The sequence below is a fragment of the Triticum aestivum genome, chromosome 7B (assembly GCF_018294505.1).
Source record: "Triticum aestivum cultivar Chinese Spring chromosome 7B, IWGSC CS RefSeq v2.1, whole genome shotgun sequence".
Taxonomy (NCBI): Eukaryota; Viridiplantae; Streptophyta; class Magnoliopsida; order Poales; family Poaceae; genus Triticum; species Triticum aestivum.
Window position 1 is genome coordinate 340,637,624 of NC_057813.1, and position 16,577 is coordinate 340,654,200.

At 45.1% G+C, this 16,577-nt stretch overlaps 1 protein-coding gene across 6 annotated transcripts; it reads left to right on the plus strand.

Annotated features, from left to right (window-relative positions):
- The first annotated feature begins 5,054 nt into the window (after positions 1 to 5,054).
- On the plus strand, positions 5,055 to 10,345 carry LOC123161695 (uncharacterized). 6 transcript variants are annotated; one of them, XR_006480829.1, is made up of 10 exons: positions 5,057 to 5,630; positions 5,731 to 5,866; positions 6,856 to 6,937; positions 7,046 to 7,122; positions 7,239 to 7,293; positions 7,411 to 7,563; positions 7,800 to 7,861; positions 7,928 to 7,994; positions 9,616 to 9,697; positions 9,931 to 10,345. XR_006480829.1 is itself a non-coding variant. In XM_044579507.1 (9 exons), the coding sequence occupies exons 1-8, from the start codon at positions 5,623 to 5,625 to the stop codon at positions 9,649 to 9,651; spliced, it is 909 nt and encodes a 302-aa protein (XP_044435442.1). In that variant the 5' UTR covers positions 5,056 to 5,622; the 3' UTR covers positions 9,652 to 9,697; positions 9,931 to 10,345. The 6 variants fall into 6 exon arrangements, 2 of the variants coding, with proteins under 2 accessions (XP_044435442.1, XP_044435441.1); XR_006480830.1 differs by having other exon boundaries at positions 7,931 to 7,994; XR_006480827.1 differs by having other exon boundaries at positions 5,055 to 5,630; positions 7,411 to 7,861; positions 9,562 to 9,697.
- The last annotated feature ends 6,232 nt before the right edge of the window (positions 10,346 to 16,577 follow it).

The window sequence follows — 16,577 nt, forward strand, 5'->3', positions numbered from 1 at the left end:
TTCAAGTTTCACCTCCAAACTTTGCCAACAATTATTTTCCCTTTTATCGAGGTCTTCCTAAATTCTCAACATTTTTGGACACTTCTAAAACCTTGTTCTAGTTCAAACCATTTGAATTAAATTCAAAGAGTTTGAATTTAAACTTCAATCTTGTCCACTCCTATTTCTCATGGACCGTGCACATTTTTGTGAGTCCAAGAAAATTAACCCCTTCCCCAAATTCCTTCTCCAACCCTTTCTTCTCTCGTGCTCTTCTTTGCTATTTTCTGTTTCGGAAATAAAAGAGGAGTGAGGGAGAGAGAGCATAGCCCAGCAGGCCTCCTAGGCCCAACTCCAGCGCCGGCCCACCTCTCCAGGGCCCAGCCGCCCACACAAGTGACCTAAACCTAACCCTCACCAGATCTCCTCCTGCCCCGATCGGTCCCACCTCTCCATCTCGTCCTCCCACACCGCCGCCACTCACACACACACGCACGCATCAAGCCAAGGGAGGAGCCCCTCGATCCGCCCCCTTCGGCCCCAACTCTGGGGCGTGCCCCGGCCTCCTCCTCGCCTCGTGACGGTGCCGTCGTCCCCGGCGCCCGCATCTGACACCCGCGACCTTGCCTCCGACCTTCCTCGCGCCCGATCTGCTCCAAGCCGCGCCGCCAGCCAAGTTCCTCGACCCGCCGACCGGAGCCGCCTCCTTGCTGTCCGCGTCGACCGATGCCACCTGCCTCCTCTACTTCGAACACACGCGCATCTGCCTCCCTCGCCTCGCAAGCCTCATCGCGGGTCAACCGCGCCGCTGCCCATGGCCTGCACCAACCTCCTCCGTCGCCGCCAAGTTCCACCACCGCCGGATATGGAGTCCGCCTTTTAGATCCGCAAGCCCCTGCACGCCGACGTCTTCCCCAGTGAGGAGCCATCTGGACTCCTCCCACTCGTCTGCACGACAGGAGGCTTCTCTGCTCGTCCTCGTGTTCACCTCGCTCAGCCTCTGCCTGGCTCAGTCGTGGTGCCTCGTCCTATTGTCGCTGCCTCCCTTGCACCCTTACCGAGCAGGAGCACTTTGGATTCGCCAAGTACGACTACACGGTGACGCGTCAAGTACCTTTACCGCTGTCTTCGGAATCCCAAGAATGCCAAGTACCTCGACGCCCGACGCCTAGAACGACTACAGTCGCCGAAGACCCATGAACCAAAAACGTCAAGTTCGACTACCATCCCGTGCATTGCACCAAGTACCACGACATTGTCGGCCCTACAAGTTCAACTATGGTTGCCGTGTACGAATACCGTCGACCCTCGAAGACCCCATGGACCCCGAACATCTACGGGACATGAACGACGACTTCCTCTTTGACTCGTGAACCACTACTTCCACTACGACCCGCGAGTACCCCTACTTCCATTGACGAACTCGTTCCGCCTCAAAAGGCATGCTTCAAAGTATAACCCCGAGACAAATCCCGTGAACAAATGCCTGTTGTATGAGATGCTCATGTTCGAACCGTGTCCGAGTTGTCATTGCACGTTCCTCCTCGGTTGCCAAGCCGTCGACCCATGGGGAACCCGGTAACCGGGATCACCCAACCATCTTTTGCATGTTCCGTACATCCACACTTTCCTTTGCACCGACATCTCGACGAGTTGTCGGATCACCGTAATGTTGTCGTGGCACCATTTCCATTGTAGTTGGCGTGGCACCCCTTTTGTTCCGCCATGGTGACCAAATCCTTCATAACATGCTCATGTCAACATTTTCTTAAAATGGCATAAAACTTGCATATGTCATCCGCATCATGATAACAACATTTAAAATGTTTAAAATTGTTGTTTTCTTTAAATTGCTAAATAACATATGGGGATTTTCCGGAATTGTTGTTTGTTATTTCCGGCCTCATTTAAATTGCCTAGCTAGGTAGTTTTATTATGCTTCACCTCTTGCCATGTTTAACAACATTTAATATTGTTGAGTATCTTAAATGAGATGAACTAAATAATTGTTGTGAAGTTTCGTAAATATGCAACCTGTAGTGTGGTTTGTTGCACTTTGCCATGCCATGCCTCATTAAAATGGACATGCATCATACTTGATTGTGCATCATGCCATATTTATGCTTGTTAGTTTACCATGTTGTTTGCTTGTTTCCGGTGTTGCTTCTTTTTGATAGTTCCAGTAATGTTGCGATTGTGAGGATTCGTTCGACTACACCCGTTCGTCTTCTTCATGGACTCGTTCTTCTTCCTAGCAGGATTTTAGGAAAGATGACCGTTACCCTGGATCTCACTAGAATCATTGCTATGTTAGTTGCTTCGTTCTATCGCTATGATGCGCTACCTATCGCTTGCTTATCAAGCCTCCCAAATTGCCATGTCAGCCTCTAACCTTTTCACCCTTCCCAGCAAACCATTGTTTGGCTATGTTACCGCTTTTGGTCGGCCCCTCTTATAGCGTTGTTAGTTGCAGGTGAAGTTGAAGATTGCTCCATGTTGAGACAAGATTATTTTGGGATATCACAATATCTCTTATTTAATTAATGCATCTATATACTTGGTAAAGGATGGAAGGCTCGGCCTTATGCCTGGTGTTTTGTTCCACTCTTGCCACACTAGTTTCCGTCATACCGGTGTTATGTTCCTTGATTTTGCGTCCCTAACATGGTGTGGGTTTATGGGCCCCTCTTGACAGTTCGCTTTGAATAAAACTCTTCCAGCAAGGCCCAACATTGGTTTTAACATTTGCCATGATAATATTTAAACTAAATAATTAATTGGCATAGGGCGTCATGAACCCGAGGATTCTTTTGTACAAGCAGGGAGGGGCCAGTGCTGATGGTGTTGGTCCCAAGCTAGAGCACTATGCGGGGCCGCCCCAGGGCAACCTAAGTTATTTTGGCACCTGTACACGTAACTCATCCATCGTGGCCTGAGATGAGATATGTGCGTCTACTATCAGAATGTCGGCACGTCGGGAGGTTTTGCTGGATTAGTTTTACCATTGTCGAAATGTCTTGTCCACCGGGACCCCGAGTCTGATCGGATGTCCCGCGATGGAGGATTGTCTCCGTGGATCGTGAGCTTGTCATGGGCTAAGTTGGGACACCCCTGCAGGGTTTAAATTTGGAAAGCCATGCCCGCGGTTATGTGGCAGATGGGAGTTTGTTAATATCCGGTTGTAGAGAACTTGACACCAGATTCGAATTAAAATACACCAACCGCGTGTGTAACCGTGATGGTCTCTTTTCGAGTGGGTCGAGAAGAGAACACGGTGGGGTTATGTTTGAACGTAAGTAGTTCAGGATGACTTCTTGATCATTTCTAGTTTGCGACCGTTTGCCTAGCTTCTCATCTTATTCTTGTACTCATAAGTTAGCCATCATATCATGCTTAGTCGCTTGTTGCAGCCTCACCACTTATCCATTCCATGCCCATTAAGCTTTGCTAGTCTTGATACCCATGGTTATGGGATTGCCGAGTCCTCGTGGCTCACGGATTACTACAACAAAAGTTGCAGGTACATGTAATGCGATGATCATGACATGAGAGTGATGCTTGCTTGTTTTGAGTTCTTCTTCTGCTTTGTCGTTCAGGGGATAGGTTCCTGGTCGACAGCCTAGGCTAGCAAGGTGGATGTCGATTGAGTTTCTGTTTGTGTTTTATCCATAGTCGGATGTTGCTCTTATGTATGATGTTGTTGTATTCATGTGGCATTGTATGCACTTTGTATGTATCCACAAATATTATGTAATGGTACGATGTAATGATATCCACCTTGCAAAAGCGTCTCCAATATGCGCTTCTATCCTTGGTGGGACCTTCGAGTTCCTTTAGGATAGGGTCGCATATTGGGTGTGACAGCTGTTGACAAACCTGTTGAAATGGTCACAAGGCTCTCTGGCCATGCATTAGTGGTAGATGAGGACATGGTGGCGCACACACAACTAGGCGATGGCAACCTAATCTATGTTGGGACTACCTGCAGTGTACTGGAGGTCGATGCCGACCACCTTGTACTTGTCTCCAGCAAGCAACTGCTCAACGGTGTTGATGTAGTCGTCTACCACGACCGGGTCGATGGTGTACACCACCTAGAGATCCGTCTCCCTCATGTGGGTCTCCACTTTATACTCGCCGAACTCCATTGGAGCGCCACTAGACATCCCCTCTTTATGTGTCATCGTCGGTGTGCTTGTTGTGTTGTGGGGCGCGATCGAAAGGTTGAAGAGACTAAGGTTATAATGGCTGCGGGAATTAAAGGGTAGGCCGGAAGGCACGTCCTGATGGTAGTTTTAATTCCCGACGCCTAGAACGACTACCGTCGTCGAAGACCCATGAACTAAAAACATCAAGTTCGACTACCATCCCGTGCATTGCACCAAGTACCACGACATTGTCGGCCCTACAAGTTCAACTATGGTTGCCGTGTATGAATACCATCGACCCTCGAAGACCCCGTGGACCCCGAACATCTACGGGACATGAACGACGACTTCCTCTTCGACTCGTGAACCACTACTTCCACTACGACCAGCGAGTACCCCTACTTCCATTGACAAACCCGTTCCGCCTCGAAAGGCATGCTTCGAAGTATAACCCCGAGACGAATCCCGTGAACAAATGCCTGTTGTATGAGATGCTCATGTTCGAACCGTGTCCGAGTTGTCATTGCACGTTCCTCCTCGGTTGCCAAGCCGTCGACCCATGGGGAACCCAGTAACCGGGACCACCCAACCATCTTTTGCATGTTCCGTACATCCACACTTTCCTTTGCACCGACATCTCGACGAGTTGTCGGATCACCGTAATGTTGTCCTGGCACCATTTAAAACAAAAAAGAGACTAGCCAACTCACCTCCAGGAGGTTCCCCCGATTGGAGCTTCGTCGGCTGTCCGATCTGCCTTTCTGGCACGCTTGAGCCGTTGGATCTTCACTTGCGGTTAAATTATTTTCACCTCACGGTTCATTTTTCTGCCCAATGACTGGTGGGCTCGTCTCGTGACTGGTGGGCTCATCTCGTGTCTGTATTGGCTGGGTAAGCGGCGCCCGGGTGAGAGAGAATTTGTCCCATCTGCATGCCGCGCCCGCACCCAACGCAACCCAATCCCCTCGTCCCGCACGCCGTGCACACTTCGGTCCCCTCATCCCGCACGAACCCTAGGAGAGAGAGATAGGATGATGAGAGGGAGAGAAAGGGGAGATGAGAGGAGAGGAAGGTCCGGCAGCGGACGGGAGAGGGTGACCGGCCGGCGTCGGCCTACACCGGCGAGGCGTCGGCCTGCGCCCCTCCTCGCGCACGAACCCTAGCTTGAGAGACAAAATGAGGGGGAGAGAGAGAAGGAAGGAGAGGAGGGAGAAAAAGAGAGGAAAGATGAAAGGGAGGTGCGGCGGCTGACAGGAGAGAGGGTCATCGGCCAGCGCCGGAGAGGACGGGCCCGACCTGGACGCGACTTGTTTCCCTAAATCATGCCTTTTGTGTTGCAGTCTAATTTCAATCGATTCGTCTCCTTCCTCACGCCTCGGAGCACGCTGCAGCCTGCAGGCGGAGTGGCAGCTAGGGTTGAGGCGGAGGGCGGAGCTCCGCCAAAGATCCGACCCCCTCGCACGCGGCACAACCAAACCCTAACCGCCTGATCCCAATGCGCAGGTGAGCCGCCTGCTTCCGGCGGCAATCCGCCCCCAATTCCTTTCCCGTGTTTTTTCCCCATTGTGCTCTACTTCCTGCTGCTGATTTGATTGGCTCGCAGGGACCTCGGCAGCGAGGCATTAGTGCGCCGGCACCGCGCACGGGCGCAGCTGTGGGTCGCGGTCGCGGCGCTTACCGGCACCATCTGGCTCTTGTCCTCTTCCTCCGTTGTCCTCTTCGGCACCCACAGGGTCCAGGTGATTTAGTTGTGTGATGTTTGTTCTGCTTGGCGTTTTAGGGAAGGCCGATAGCAATGCCATGAGAGTTAAAGTGAAGGCTAAGATGCTATGGCTATGCAGGTGTCGGTGCTATATAACCAAGGCACTTCACAGAGCAAATCTCTAATGGAACTTTTAAAACAAGTTAATAATATTTAACAAATACAGACTCCTTGGTAAAGAGGTCGAAAGCAAGATGGTAAACTGTATCCAATGCAGAACCACCTAATATGGGTACAAAGTATTACTACCGATAGGCTTATTACCTGCAGACAGTGGCAAGTTGCGATAGTTCTTTCCAAAATTGTGTAAGATCCAACTTCTCCATAACTATTAGTTTGCTTAATCAGCACCCAAGGATGTAACTTAATGTTCCTATGGAAATTTGAGAAATGTAAACAATCAGTTTACTGCATTATATATAGTACTCACTCCGTATCACAATATAAGATGTTTTTGCAAGCAAAAACAACTTGCAGAAACATCTTATATTGTGGGAGGGAGTAGGCCTGTAAACATTGAAATCATGCTGGCTGCCAGATTACGACATAAATATAAGGACATTTATAAAATTGACAACTAACACATGATGTTTCATAACCTCAAGTTTTGCCAGCTGTGGGCTGTTAGGGAATTGATGCATCACCACTGCTTATTAATCCTAATGAAAAAGACTAGAGTAAGAAAATTGATAAATAAATATTAAAATTAAGCCAGCACAAAGTATGGTCCTATCCATCATGTTCTGCGACATAATATTTGATGGATAAGAAATAATGTTACTCCGAAAAAGAAATGCACCAATTTTCTTAGATAAATTTTTGGTGCATCACTTATATTATCAGTTTCAATTCATTTGACATATAGATTAGTTTATGCTAAATGTATGGAATTGAATTGGATATACAATGGTCATTTAATTTTTTACCAAATTATATCTTGTACTGACATGAGTGCTACTACTCAAGGATTTTGTTGTAGATGAGTTGTGGAGAACTGCAGATTCAAATCGTTGGAGAGCATCTTTTGCACCACACACCTATTGGCCTCGTGAGTTCTTCTCTGTATCCTCCCAGAACCAGAAGTTACTGGTCCAGTCTTATGCCATTCTGTGTGATGGCAAAATGAAATTCTGAAATGCAATTTCTCTACTTGCAGCCCCACCAACTGAATCCGAGAGCAATGGGTACTTGCGTGTCCGATGCAATGGTGGCTTGTCCCAACAACGAAGTGCAGTATGATTAACATATGAAACTTTGTCTCTAAAGTAGCATAGTTCATCATTCAAGTTTTATGTGTTCATGGCAACATAGCTGAGAGATTTAAGGTTACTGCTGCTTTGCTTTTGCAGATATGTAATGCTGGCGCTCTATCCATGGATTCCGGCATTAGCTCGAAACGCTCAGGTGGGCAATTAGAAACCCTTCTATTTATATATTTTAGGACAGCTAATGGATAAATCTCGATTTGAATTGTTAGTTGCAAATTTGTTCTTTTGCTCATGATGTGATTTCTTTTGCTAGGACAAATTAGGTCTCGGCCAATGGTGGAGAAGACGGAGTACAGGGATGAGCCGCTCGAGCACGGTTTGATGGGATGTTCGCGCGCAAGATGCAGAAGTTCGCTAGAAGGAAAAAGAGCTGGGCGTCGAGGAGGAGAAGAAGGTGGTATGCAAGGTGCTTGCAGGCCCAGCAGCAGGAGGCCGTCCTTGAGGTGCTCCTCTGGATGGTTCATTCCGGCGCTGGGCCTACGTGTTCAATGCTGCCCTCACCATCCCCTTCTTCCATTGGCTCATCGGCCCGTCAGAGTTCAAAGATCTAATACTCCGCACTGCCTCCTGTCCATTTTCAGATATATATATTTATATAAGGTTTATCGTCACCCCATGTATCATATGTTGTTGATCGACCAGGTTATTGAGGTGGAGGTCAACGGGGTGAGGCAGAGAAGTGGAGTGCTCATAAAGAAACGAAGGTATGTATGAATATGATGGATGCTTCCATTGCCAACTAATGAAATGCATGTCTCATGATCGCGCAGCAGCTGCCTGGACTCGCTGCTGCCGCCGCCTCAGTCGCTTTCGCCTAGGCATCCCGTCGCTAGCAAGGTAATTTTGTTCCGGTCCCAGCTGTCCTCCTATCCTCCGTGCTTGATTGCTACAGGTTCTTGTTATGTGTGTGCTTGCTGACTTAGTGTTGTGTGTGTCCGGGCACCCATTGTATTTTTTTTGCTGGCTTGCCGTTGCGTGCATGATTGTTGTGGCTGGCTTGGTGGTAGCATCATATATACTTGGTCGTAGCGCTCACTTGCTAGCTACAAGTTCTTGTTGTGTGTTTGGTTACTACTGGCTTAGTTATGTGTATGTGTCTGGGCACCTGTTGTGTTATTTTGCTGGCTTGCTGCTGCGTGCATGATTGTTGTGACTGGGCTCTGGTTGTTCGGTGTTGGGCTGTTGATGGCATGCGACCTGCTTCAAAAAAAGGAAAGAAAGCAAGCATTTGTTTATAGAACAAATATATTGAAAAAAATTCCATGGAAAGCGTGCATATTTAGCAAGGAAAAGGAGTCTAGAGAGCCTTAGATTCTAGTTAAGTGTTGATTTGCAAAATTTCTGCAGCTATATATTTGCTCAATCCAAAAGACATATTTTACTCAACCTTCAGTATAATGTATTTCTAATTGTTCATAACTCCTGAAATTTTTGTTATGATTTTGCAAGATTTCGAAATTATTGTATTTCAAAATTGTTATACTGATTCCTCGATGCTCTGTTCATGGCTTTGTTCTTATTTTATCCTTCTCTCTTTGCTTTTTTTCTTTCCTACAAGAAGATGCCGAGTCATGTAATATGTTCAAAGAAGAGAGAACCTGCATTTTATGAATGCTTTCTTCTTTCTTCATTGTTACTTAAAGTTAGTGAATTCAGTTAAGTTGTATTGAACAGCTTCATACGCATGGTTTCTCCATCTACACATCTTACTCAGTCACGAGGCCATTAAGATCTTTTGCCTTCTATAAAAAGGGAGATGCCATTTAGACCTTACTCTGTCCAACTTGATATTTAAATTTTTTTTAGGAAAGGCCATCATGGCTAGCTTTATTGAATTAAAACATGCTTACATCATCCAACTTGATCTTTAACTTGCTACTACTGTTTCTAAGCATTTTCCCAAGCATTGTTTTATTTGCTTAAGAGAATGAGCTCACCTTATTCAGTGGGTGTGCCAAGTAAAAAAAATAGAAACTAAGCAATTAGTTCCACTCTTAAATTTTGTACAGCAGTCCAAATTATCCAATAAATCATTTGTTAGCAGGGTCAAATTATAGAAGTTGAATCAGTTGTTCCAAATTACCCAGCGAGACTTATTCCATTTGTTTATCCTTTTGGCCTTTTAATCAAGAACAATGTCCAGAGCTTACATAGTTGTCAAAATTTAGTTCTGTAAAAGAGGAATATTGATATAATGCAATGATCAGTGCAGATTAGGATAGTTATAGAGTTCTTCCTCAGTTTTCACTGAGCAAAGATTGAATCTGTGTGATTTGTTCTAATACCAAGTAAATCTTGGTCTGCATTTGTTACACATGTTTTGGTCCTCGAAAACATTATTAACCCATAATGTAAATAACTCTGATGTATGATGATTTTCAGTGAGATATCCTTTTATCTCCAGGCATTTCTTTCATATAGTGGATATACAAAATAAACTGTATGATCTGGACTGTAGGAGCAACTGTTGCTATTGGGACTGGTGCTTGTGTAGTTGTTGCAGCTGTTCTTGAGGGCCGAGCTGAACATATTTGAAAAAGGTTTGTGCTTTATCTTTTTTTTTCTTTCGACGACAAAATAACTTCTCGTTTCGAAATATTTAGTGCGTCGTCATGGCCTTTCTTAAGGGTGTTCAGGCATTTTTTCTCCTGTAAATTAGTGGTCTTTTATTTGTGTTGCAAACCCCAATATGGCATCTCGCCATTCCCCACGATCCACATGTTAACTATGGATTTATTTAATGATAATATGATATCAACTGCATTTTCTTCAGGATATTCTGACACCTAATAAGGATCAAGAAAACAACAAAGATGCTAAGAGGCAACCTTTTGGGGTTAATGATATAAACAACAACAGGGCTTATGAGACCGAAGAGAGCTCAAGTGGTGTCTTTTGATTCTTGAAGGCCTGCACTTTCCTGGTGGAGTAGCAACAAAATAATTCAGAGGCTTTAAAGCTAATGCACTTCACGTAGTTAGGATCAATTCTTTGTTTCGGTTTGAAATACTCCCCAGTTCCTCCTATTTGATTGAGTCATCTGATGGACATTTTGTCAGGCAAATATTAGGCAAAGGATATGTACCTTTTTTTTAATATAGAAGGGTCTAATTCTTATCGTGTGTACTTGCTCAAACAAAAGATTATTGAAAATATGTATATTTTCAACCCGATGTGGTTTTGAATTAGACTCCACGCTACCAAAGTAAAATGTGCATGTACATCTTATTGTAGACAACAAACCTATATTAACTGAAGGGGATTAAATTTGTTACTGATTTTTATCGAGAGAGACAACATTTCAAAACACTTCTATCTTCATTTTTCATACCAACGAATTTTTTTTGTTTCGTCTTTCACTCTATGCTATTAAAATAAATCAACTATTTTAAGATAAACCGACTATATTATATCTTTTTTCCTTAGGTTTCTTATCTTTTCCCCTCTTTTTTCCAAAAAATATATGCATGCCCAAGTTTTTCATCATGATAACCATGTTTTCAAACTTGCTAAAAAAATACAACCATGCCAACTTTGCTTTCTCATCATACTGCATGTTTTCAAACTTGCTAAAAAATACGGCCAAGCCAGCTTTACTCTCTCATCATCCCAAGAAATATATGCATGCACAAATTTATCATCATGATAACCATTATTTCAAACTTGCTAAAAAAATACAACCATGACAACTTTACTACCTCATCATAGTGACCATTTTTCAGATTGAACATATTCATATTATGCAAAATTTCCCTTTTCCCAGACTATTATTAAACAACGCAATTAACATGTTTACAAAATACCATGGTTTAGTTCAAGGTTCTTGCAGCATGAAACTATTTTCATCGACAACATGTCTTCAGCGGGTCTCTGCGCCATTTGGTTGTAGTTGGCGTGGCACCCCTTTTGTTTTGCCATGGTGACCAAATGCTTCATAACATGCTCATGTCAACATTTTCTTAAAATGGCATAAAACTTGCATATGTCATCTGCATCATGATAACAACATTTAAAATGTTTCAAATTGTTGTTTTCTTTAAATTGCTAACATATGGGGATTTTCTGGAATTGTTGTTTGTTATTTCCGGCCTCATTTAAATTTCCTAGCTACGTAGTTTTATTATGCTTCACCTCTTGCCATGTTTAACAACATTTAATATTGTTGAGTATCTTAAATGAGATGAACTAAATAATTTTTGTGAAGTTTCGTCAATATGCAACCTCGTTGCATATTGAGCTCCACTTAACTTGTAGTGTGGTTTGTTGCACTTTGCCATGCCATGCCTCATTAAAATGGACATGCATCATACTTGATTATGCATCATGCCATGTTTATGCTTGTTAGTTTACCATGTTGTTTGCTTGTTTCCGGTGTTGCTTCTTTTTGATAGTTCCAGTAACATTGCGATTGTGAGGATTCGTTCGACTACGCCCGTTCGTCTTCTTCATGGACTCGTTCTTCTTCCTAGCGGGATTTTAGGCAAGATGACCGTTACCCCGGATCTCACTACTATCATTGCTATGTTAGTTGCTTCGTTCTAACGCTATGATGCGCTACCTATCGCTTGCTTATCAAGCCTCCCTAATTGCCATGTCAGCCTCTAACCTTTTCACCCTTCCCAGCAAACCATTGTTTGGCTATGTTATCGCTTTTGCTCAGCCCCTCTTATAGCGTTGTTAGTTGCAGGTGAAGTTGAAGATTGCTCCATGTTGGGACAATAATATTTTGGGATATCACAATATCTCTTATTTAATTAATGCATCTATATACTTGGTAAAGGATGGAAGGCTCGGCCTTATGCCTGGTGTTTTGTTCCACTCTTGCCACCCTAGTTTCCGTCATACCGATGTTATGTTCCTTGATTTTGCGTCCCAAACATGGTGTGGGTTTATGGGCCCCTCTTGACAGTTCGCTTTGAATAAAACTCTTTCAGCAAGGCCCAACATTGGTTTTAACATTTGCCATGATAATATTTGAACTAAATAATTAATTGGCATAGGGCGTCATGAACCCGAGGATTCTTTTGTACAAGCAGGGAGGGGCCAGTGCTGATGGTGTTAGTCCCAAACTAGAGCACTATGCGGGGCCGCCCCAGGGCAACCTGAGTTATTTTGGCACCTGTACTCGTAGCTCATCCATCGTGGCCTGAGACGAGATATGTGCGGCTACTATCAGGGTGTCGGCACGTCGGGAGGTTTTGCTGGATTAGTTTTACCATTATCGAAATGTCTTGTGCACCGGGACCCCGAGTCTGATCGGATGTCCCGCGATGGAGGATTGTCTCCGCGGATCGTGAGCTTGTCATGGGCTAAGTTGGGACACCCCTGCAGGGTTTAAATTTGGAAAGCCATGCCCGCGGTTATGTGGCAGATGGGAGTTTGTTAATATCCGGTTGTAGAGAACTTGACACCAGATTCGAATTAAAATACACCAACCGCGTGTGTAACCGTGATGGTCTCTTTTCGAGTTAGTCGAGAAGAAAACATGGTGGGGTTATGTTTGAACGTAAGTAGTTCAGGATGACTTCTTGATCATTACTAGTTTGCGACCGTTTGCCTAGCTTCTCATCTTATTCTTGTACTCATAAGTTAGCCACCATATCATGCTTAGTCGCTTGCTGCAGCCTCACCACTTATCCATTCCATACCCATTAAGCTTTGCTAGTCTTGATACCCATGGTTATGGGATTGCTGAGTCCTCGTGGCTCACAGATTACTACAACAAAAGTTGCAGGTACATGTAATGCGATGATCATGACATGAGAGTGATGCTTGCTTGTTTTGAGTTCTTCTTCTGCTTTGTCATTCAGGGGATAGGATCCTGGTCGACAGCCTAGACTAGCAAGGTGGATGTCTATTGAGTTTCTGTTTGTGTTTTATCCATAGTCGGATGTTGCTCTTATGTATGATGTTGTTGTATTCATGTGGCATTGTATGCTCTTTGTATGTATCCTCAACTATTATGTAATGGTACGATGTAATGATATCCACCTTGCAAAAGCGTCTCCAATATGCGCTTCTATCCTTGGTGGGACCTTCGAGTTCCTTTAGGATAGGGTCGCATATTGGGTGTGACAGTTGTTGACAAACCTGTTGAAATGGTCGCAAGGCTCTCTGGCCATGCATTAGTGGTAGATGAGGACATGATGGCGCACACACAACTAGGCGATGGCAACCTTCTGATCTATGTTGGGACTACTTGCAGTGTACTGGAGGTCGATGCCGACCACCTTGTACTTGTCTCCAGCAAGCAACTGCTCAACGGTGTTGATGTAGTCGTCTACCACGGCCGGGTCGATGGTGTACACCACCTAGAGATCCGTCTCCCTCGTGTGGGTCTCCACTTTATGCTCGCCGAACTCCATTGGAGCGCCGCTAGACATCCCCTCTCTATGTGTCATCGTTGGTGTGCTTGTTGTGTTGTGGGGCGCGATCGAAAGGGTGAAGAGACTAAGGTTATAATGGCTGCGGGAATTAAAGGGGAGGCCGGAAGGCACGTCCTGATGGTAGTTCTAATTCCCAGCGCGTTACTCCATCGTGCCGCACGTAACTGCATCGCGTGGCAACGCGCGCAACGCAACCGCAAGCATATGGGGCCCTGATGTGACCGTCCGCAGGCCCATCCACTGGCAGAGCACGCGCGGAGGGACGCGAGCAGAGCGCTCCGTGGTCGCCTCAATGGCAAGCAACCATATATATGCATATAGTAGTTGAACACGCAAGGAAAAGCTGTCCACAAGCCTAGCGCGCCGATGGACGCAAGCAGAGTGCGCCACGGCGCCTAACGGCGAGCAGAGCGCACCGCGACGCCTAACAGCTGAACTGTTTTTATAAGTTAAGCACGACTGCTTAATCTATGAATGAAATTTATGCTTAATTACTGAATTTTAGTTGCAAAAATTAGATAGTGCTAGTGATTTTTAGCTACATATTTTGACAAATCACCATTGGAACTGCTGGATGTCCTCTCTATATGTGTCATCGTGGGTGTGCTTATTGTGTCATGCGCCGGCCCCAAACACTGGCAGCACAACTTATAAATTGACGAATGGAGTACGAGTTACAGTGATGCATATAATTAAGCAAAGGGATCACACATGTCTATATTGACTGGAACGAGAATGTAATAGCACAATAATAATTAAGGAGGCAAGAAGAAAGATGCATCCATCAACGTACGACCTCCTCCTCCTCAATTCAGTGCGCTGGGCCATCGACTGGCGGCTAAGGAGCGACGGCTTTTGTGGCGAGGTCAAGGTGCTTCTCAGCAAAGGCATGCAAGGCTTCCAGCCGGTTGAAGAAGGCCAACATCATAGCATCCTCACTGGCCTTGTAGATACCTATGTACACGATTTGCTTGTACACATGTATGTGTAGGTCGACGAATTCTTGCAGGGCGAGGCACCTCGCGGCAAGCGCGACCTCTAGGTGGACATTCTTCGTGGCGTCGGTGGGTAGTCGCAGGGCCACCAATGCTTGAAAGAGGTTCCGACCATGGAGGCCAATTAGGGTGGAAGGCAATGAGGAACCCGGGCGCGCAGGCTAGAGGAGTACGGCGGTGTCGTCCATGAGCTTCTTGACGACAGTGAACTTGTTGGTGGTGGCAACGATCATCTGGTCCAACTGAGAGTCATAGCTGGCATCGACGGTGGCCATCCACCAGCCCGTCGCCAACAGCGTCTGGAGATGATCCTCGGTGCCATGCCGCAGGCCGGCGTCGTGGACCGTCTGGCACAGCCGCTGGCCGCTCATGCGCATCGTCGCCATGGGTCTAGAGTGAGCACTTTTGCGCTTAGTGTAGGTGCTTAGGCAAATGCTTAGGTGCATACGATGTGGTAGATGTATTGTAATGGAGGGGTGCCTTTGTATGAGTGCAAACTGCGTTGCACTCATATCGTGCTGCCTCTTTTCCCAGTCCTCCTCCCATTACTTCCCTCATGCATTCATGATGCTAATTGAAGGAGGATGCATCATTGGACGTTCAACATTTTGGGAACCGCTACCCTCTCCCTCGTCTGTATTAAAGCCGTATAGGGAACTAGGCCGCCTGCTGTCAAATCGAATAGTATTGCGCTGCCCGCTGCACGCCCGGCTGAACACGCCTCCTCACCTCCATCTATGCTTAATTACTGAATTTTAGTTGCAAAAATTACATACTGCTAGTGATTTTTAGCTTCATATTTGACAAATCGCAGTGTTACAAGGTTGACAAATGGCAATGTTACTAGATCAACAAATGTCAATCTTTCCAGTTTGACAAATGGCAACATACCCAATATGATAGATGCAAATCTTACCAAATTGTTTGTATCTGGTTGCACATGGGTCATCCAAAACAACCGTTTGCGTTGAAGAGATGCACAAATCGTACTCTCACTTTGCATAAGGGTGTTATTTCTAAAACGTTTGCGATCAAGAGCCATTAAAACCTATAGACATTAATACCAAGACACATGGCCTCACGTGAATGGTTAAAATTTGAATTATGCACATATCCAATGAAAAACTCAATTTGCATAAAAATGTCCAAATGAACCCCCAAAAATCCCAAAAAATGATACAACACTCCTGTTGTTCTATGTTGACATGAGAAATTTTTTGAAAGCAATCAGAGGCAATGGATATCGTTTCGTCCCCAAAGGTGGGACATTCCCTACCGAAACCATCAAGCTTGTTGTGAGAAGGTTTGGTTTGTGAGAAGCATATACCCAAACCTGCCCCAAATGGGACCAAAAATTTACCACAGCATGTTGATGCCGCTCCATGATAGCATGCCAAGCTTCATGAATTTCGAACAAGTTTTGGATTTACTAAAATTTAAGAACCAGGTATCTCAATGTTTGCGGTCGAGTGACTGGCAGGGTGTTTGACATTCATTCCCATTTCTTGCATGGGACCTAAGCATGCAACCAAGGACACATATTTGAATTTTCAACCAATTTATAAGCTTTAGAGTATGTGCATGTAGTTCAAATTTGAATTATGTACATAAATGCATTGAAAAACTCAATTAATGCATAAAAATGTCCAAACGAACCCCGAAAATCCCAAAAATTGACACAACACTCTTGTTGTTCTATGTCAACACGAGAAAACATTTTAAAGCAACAAGAGGCAATGGATATCGTTTTGTCCCCAAAGGTTGGACGTTCCCTACCGAAACCATCAGGCTTGTTGTGAGAAGCTCTGGTTTGTGAGAAGCATATCCCCAAACCTGCCCCAAATGGGACAAAATTTTTACCATGGTATGTTGATGCCGCTCCATGATAGCATCCCAAGTTTCATGAATTTCAGACGAGTTTTGCATTTACTAGAATTTAAAAACCAGGTATCTCAATGTTTGAGGCCGAGTGACGGTGGCAGGGTGTTTGGCATTCATTCCCATTTCTTGCATGGGACCTAAGCATGCAACCAAGGACA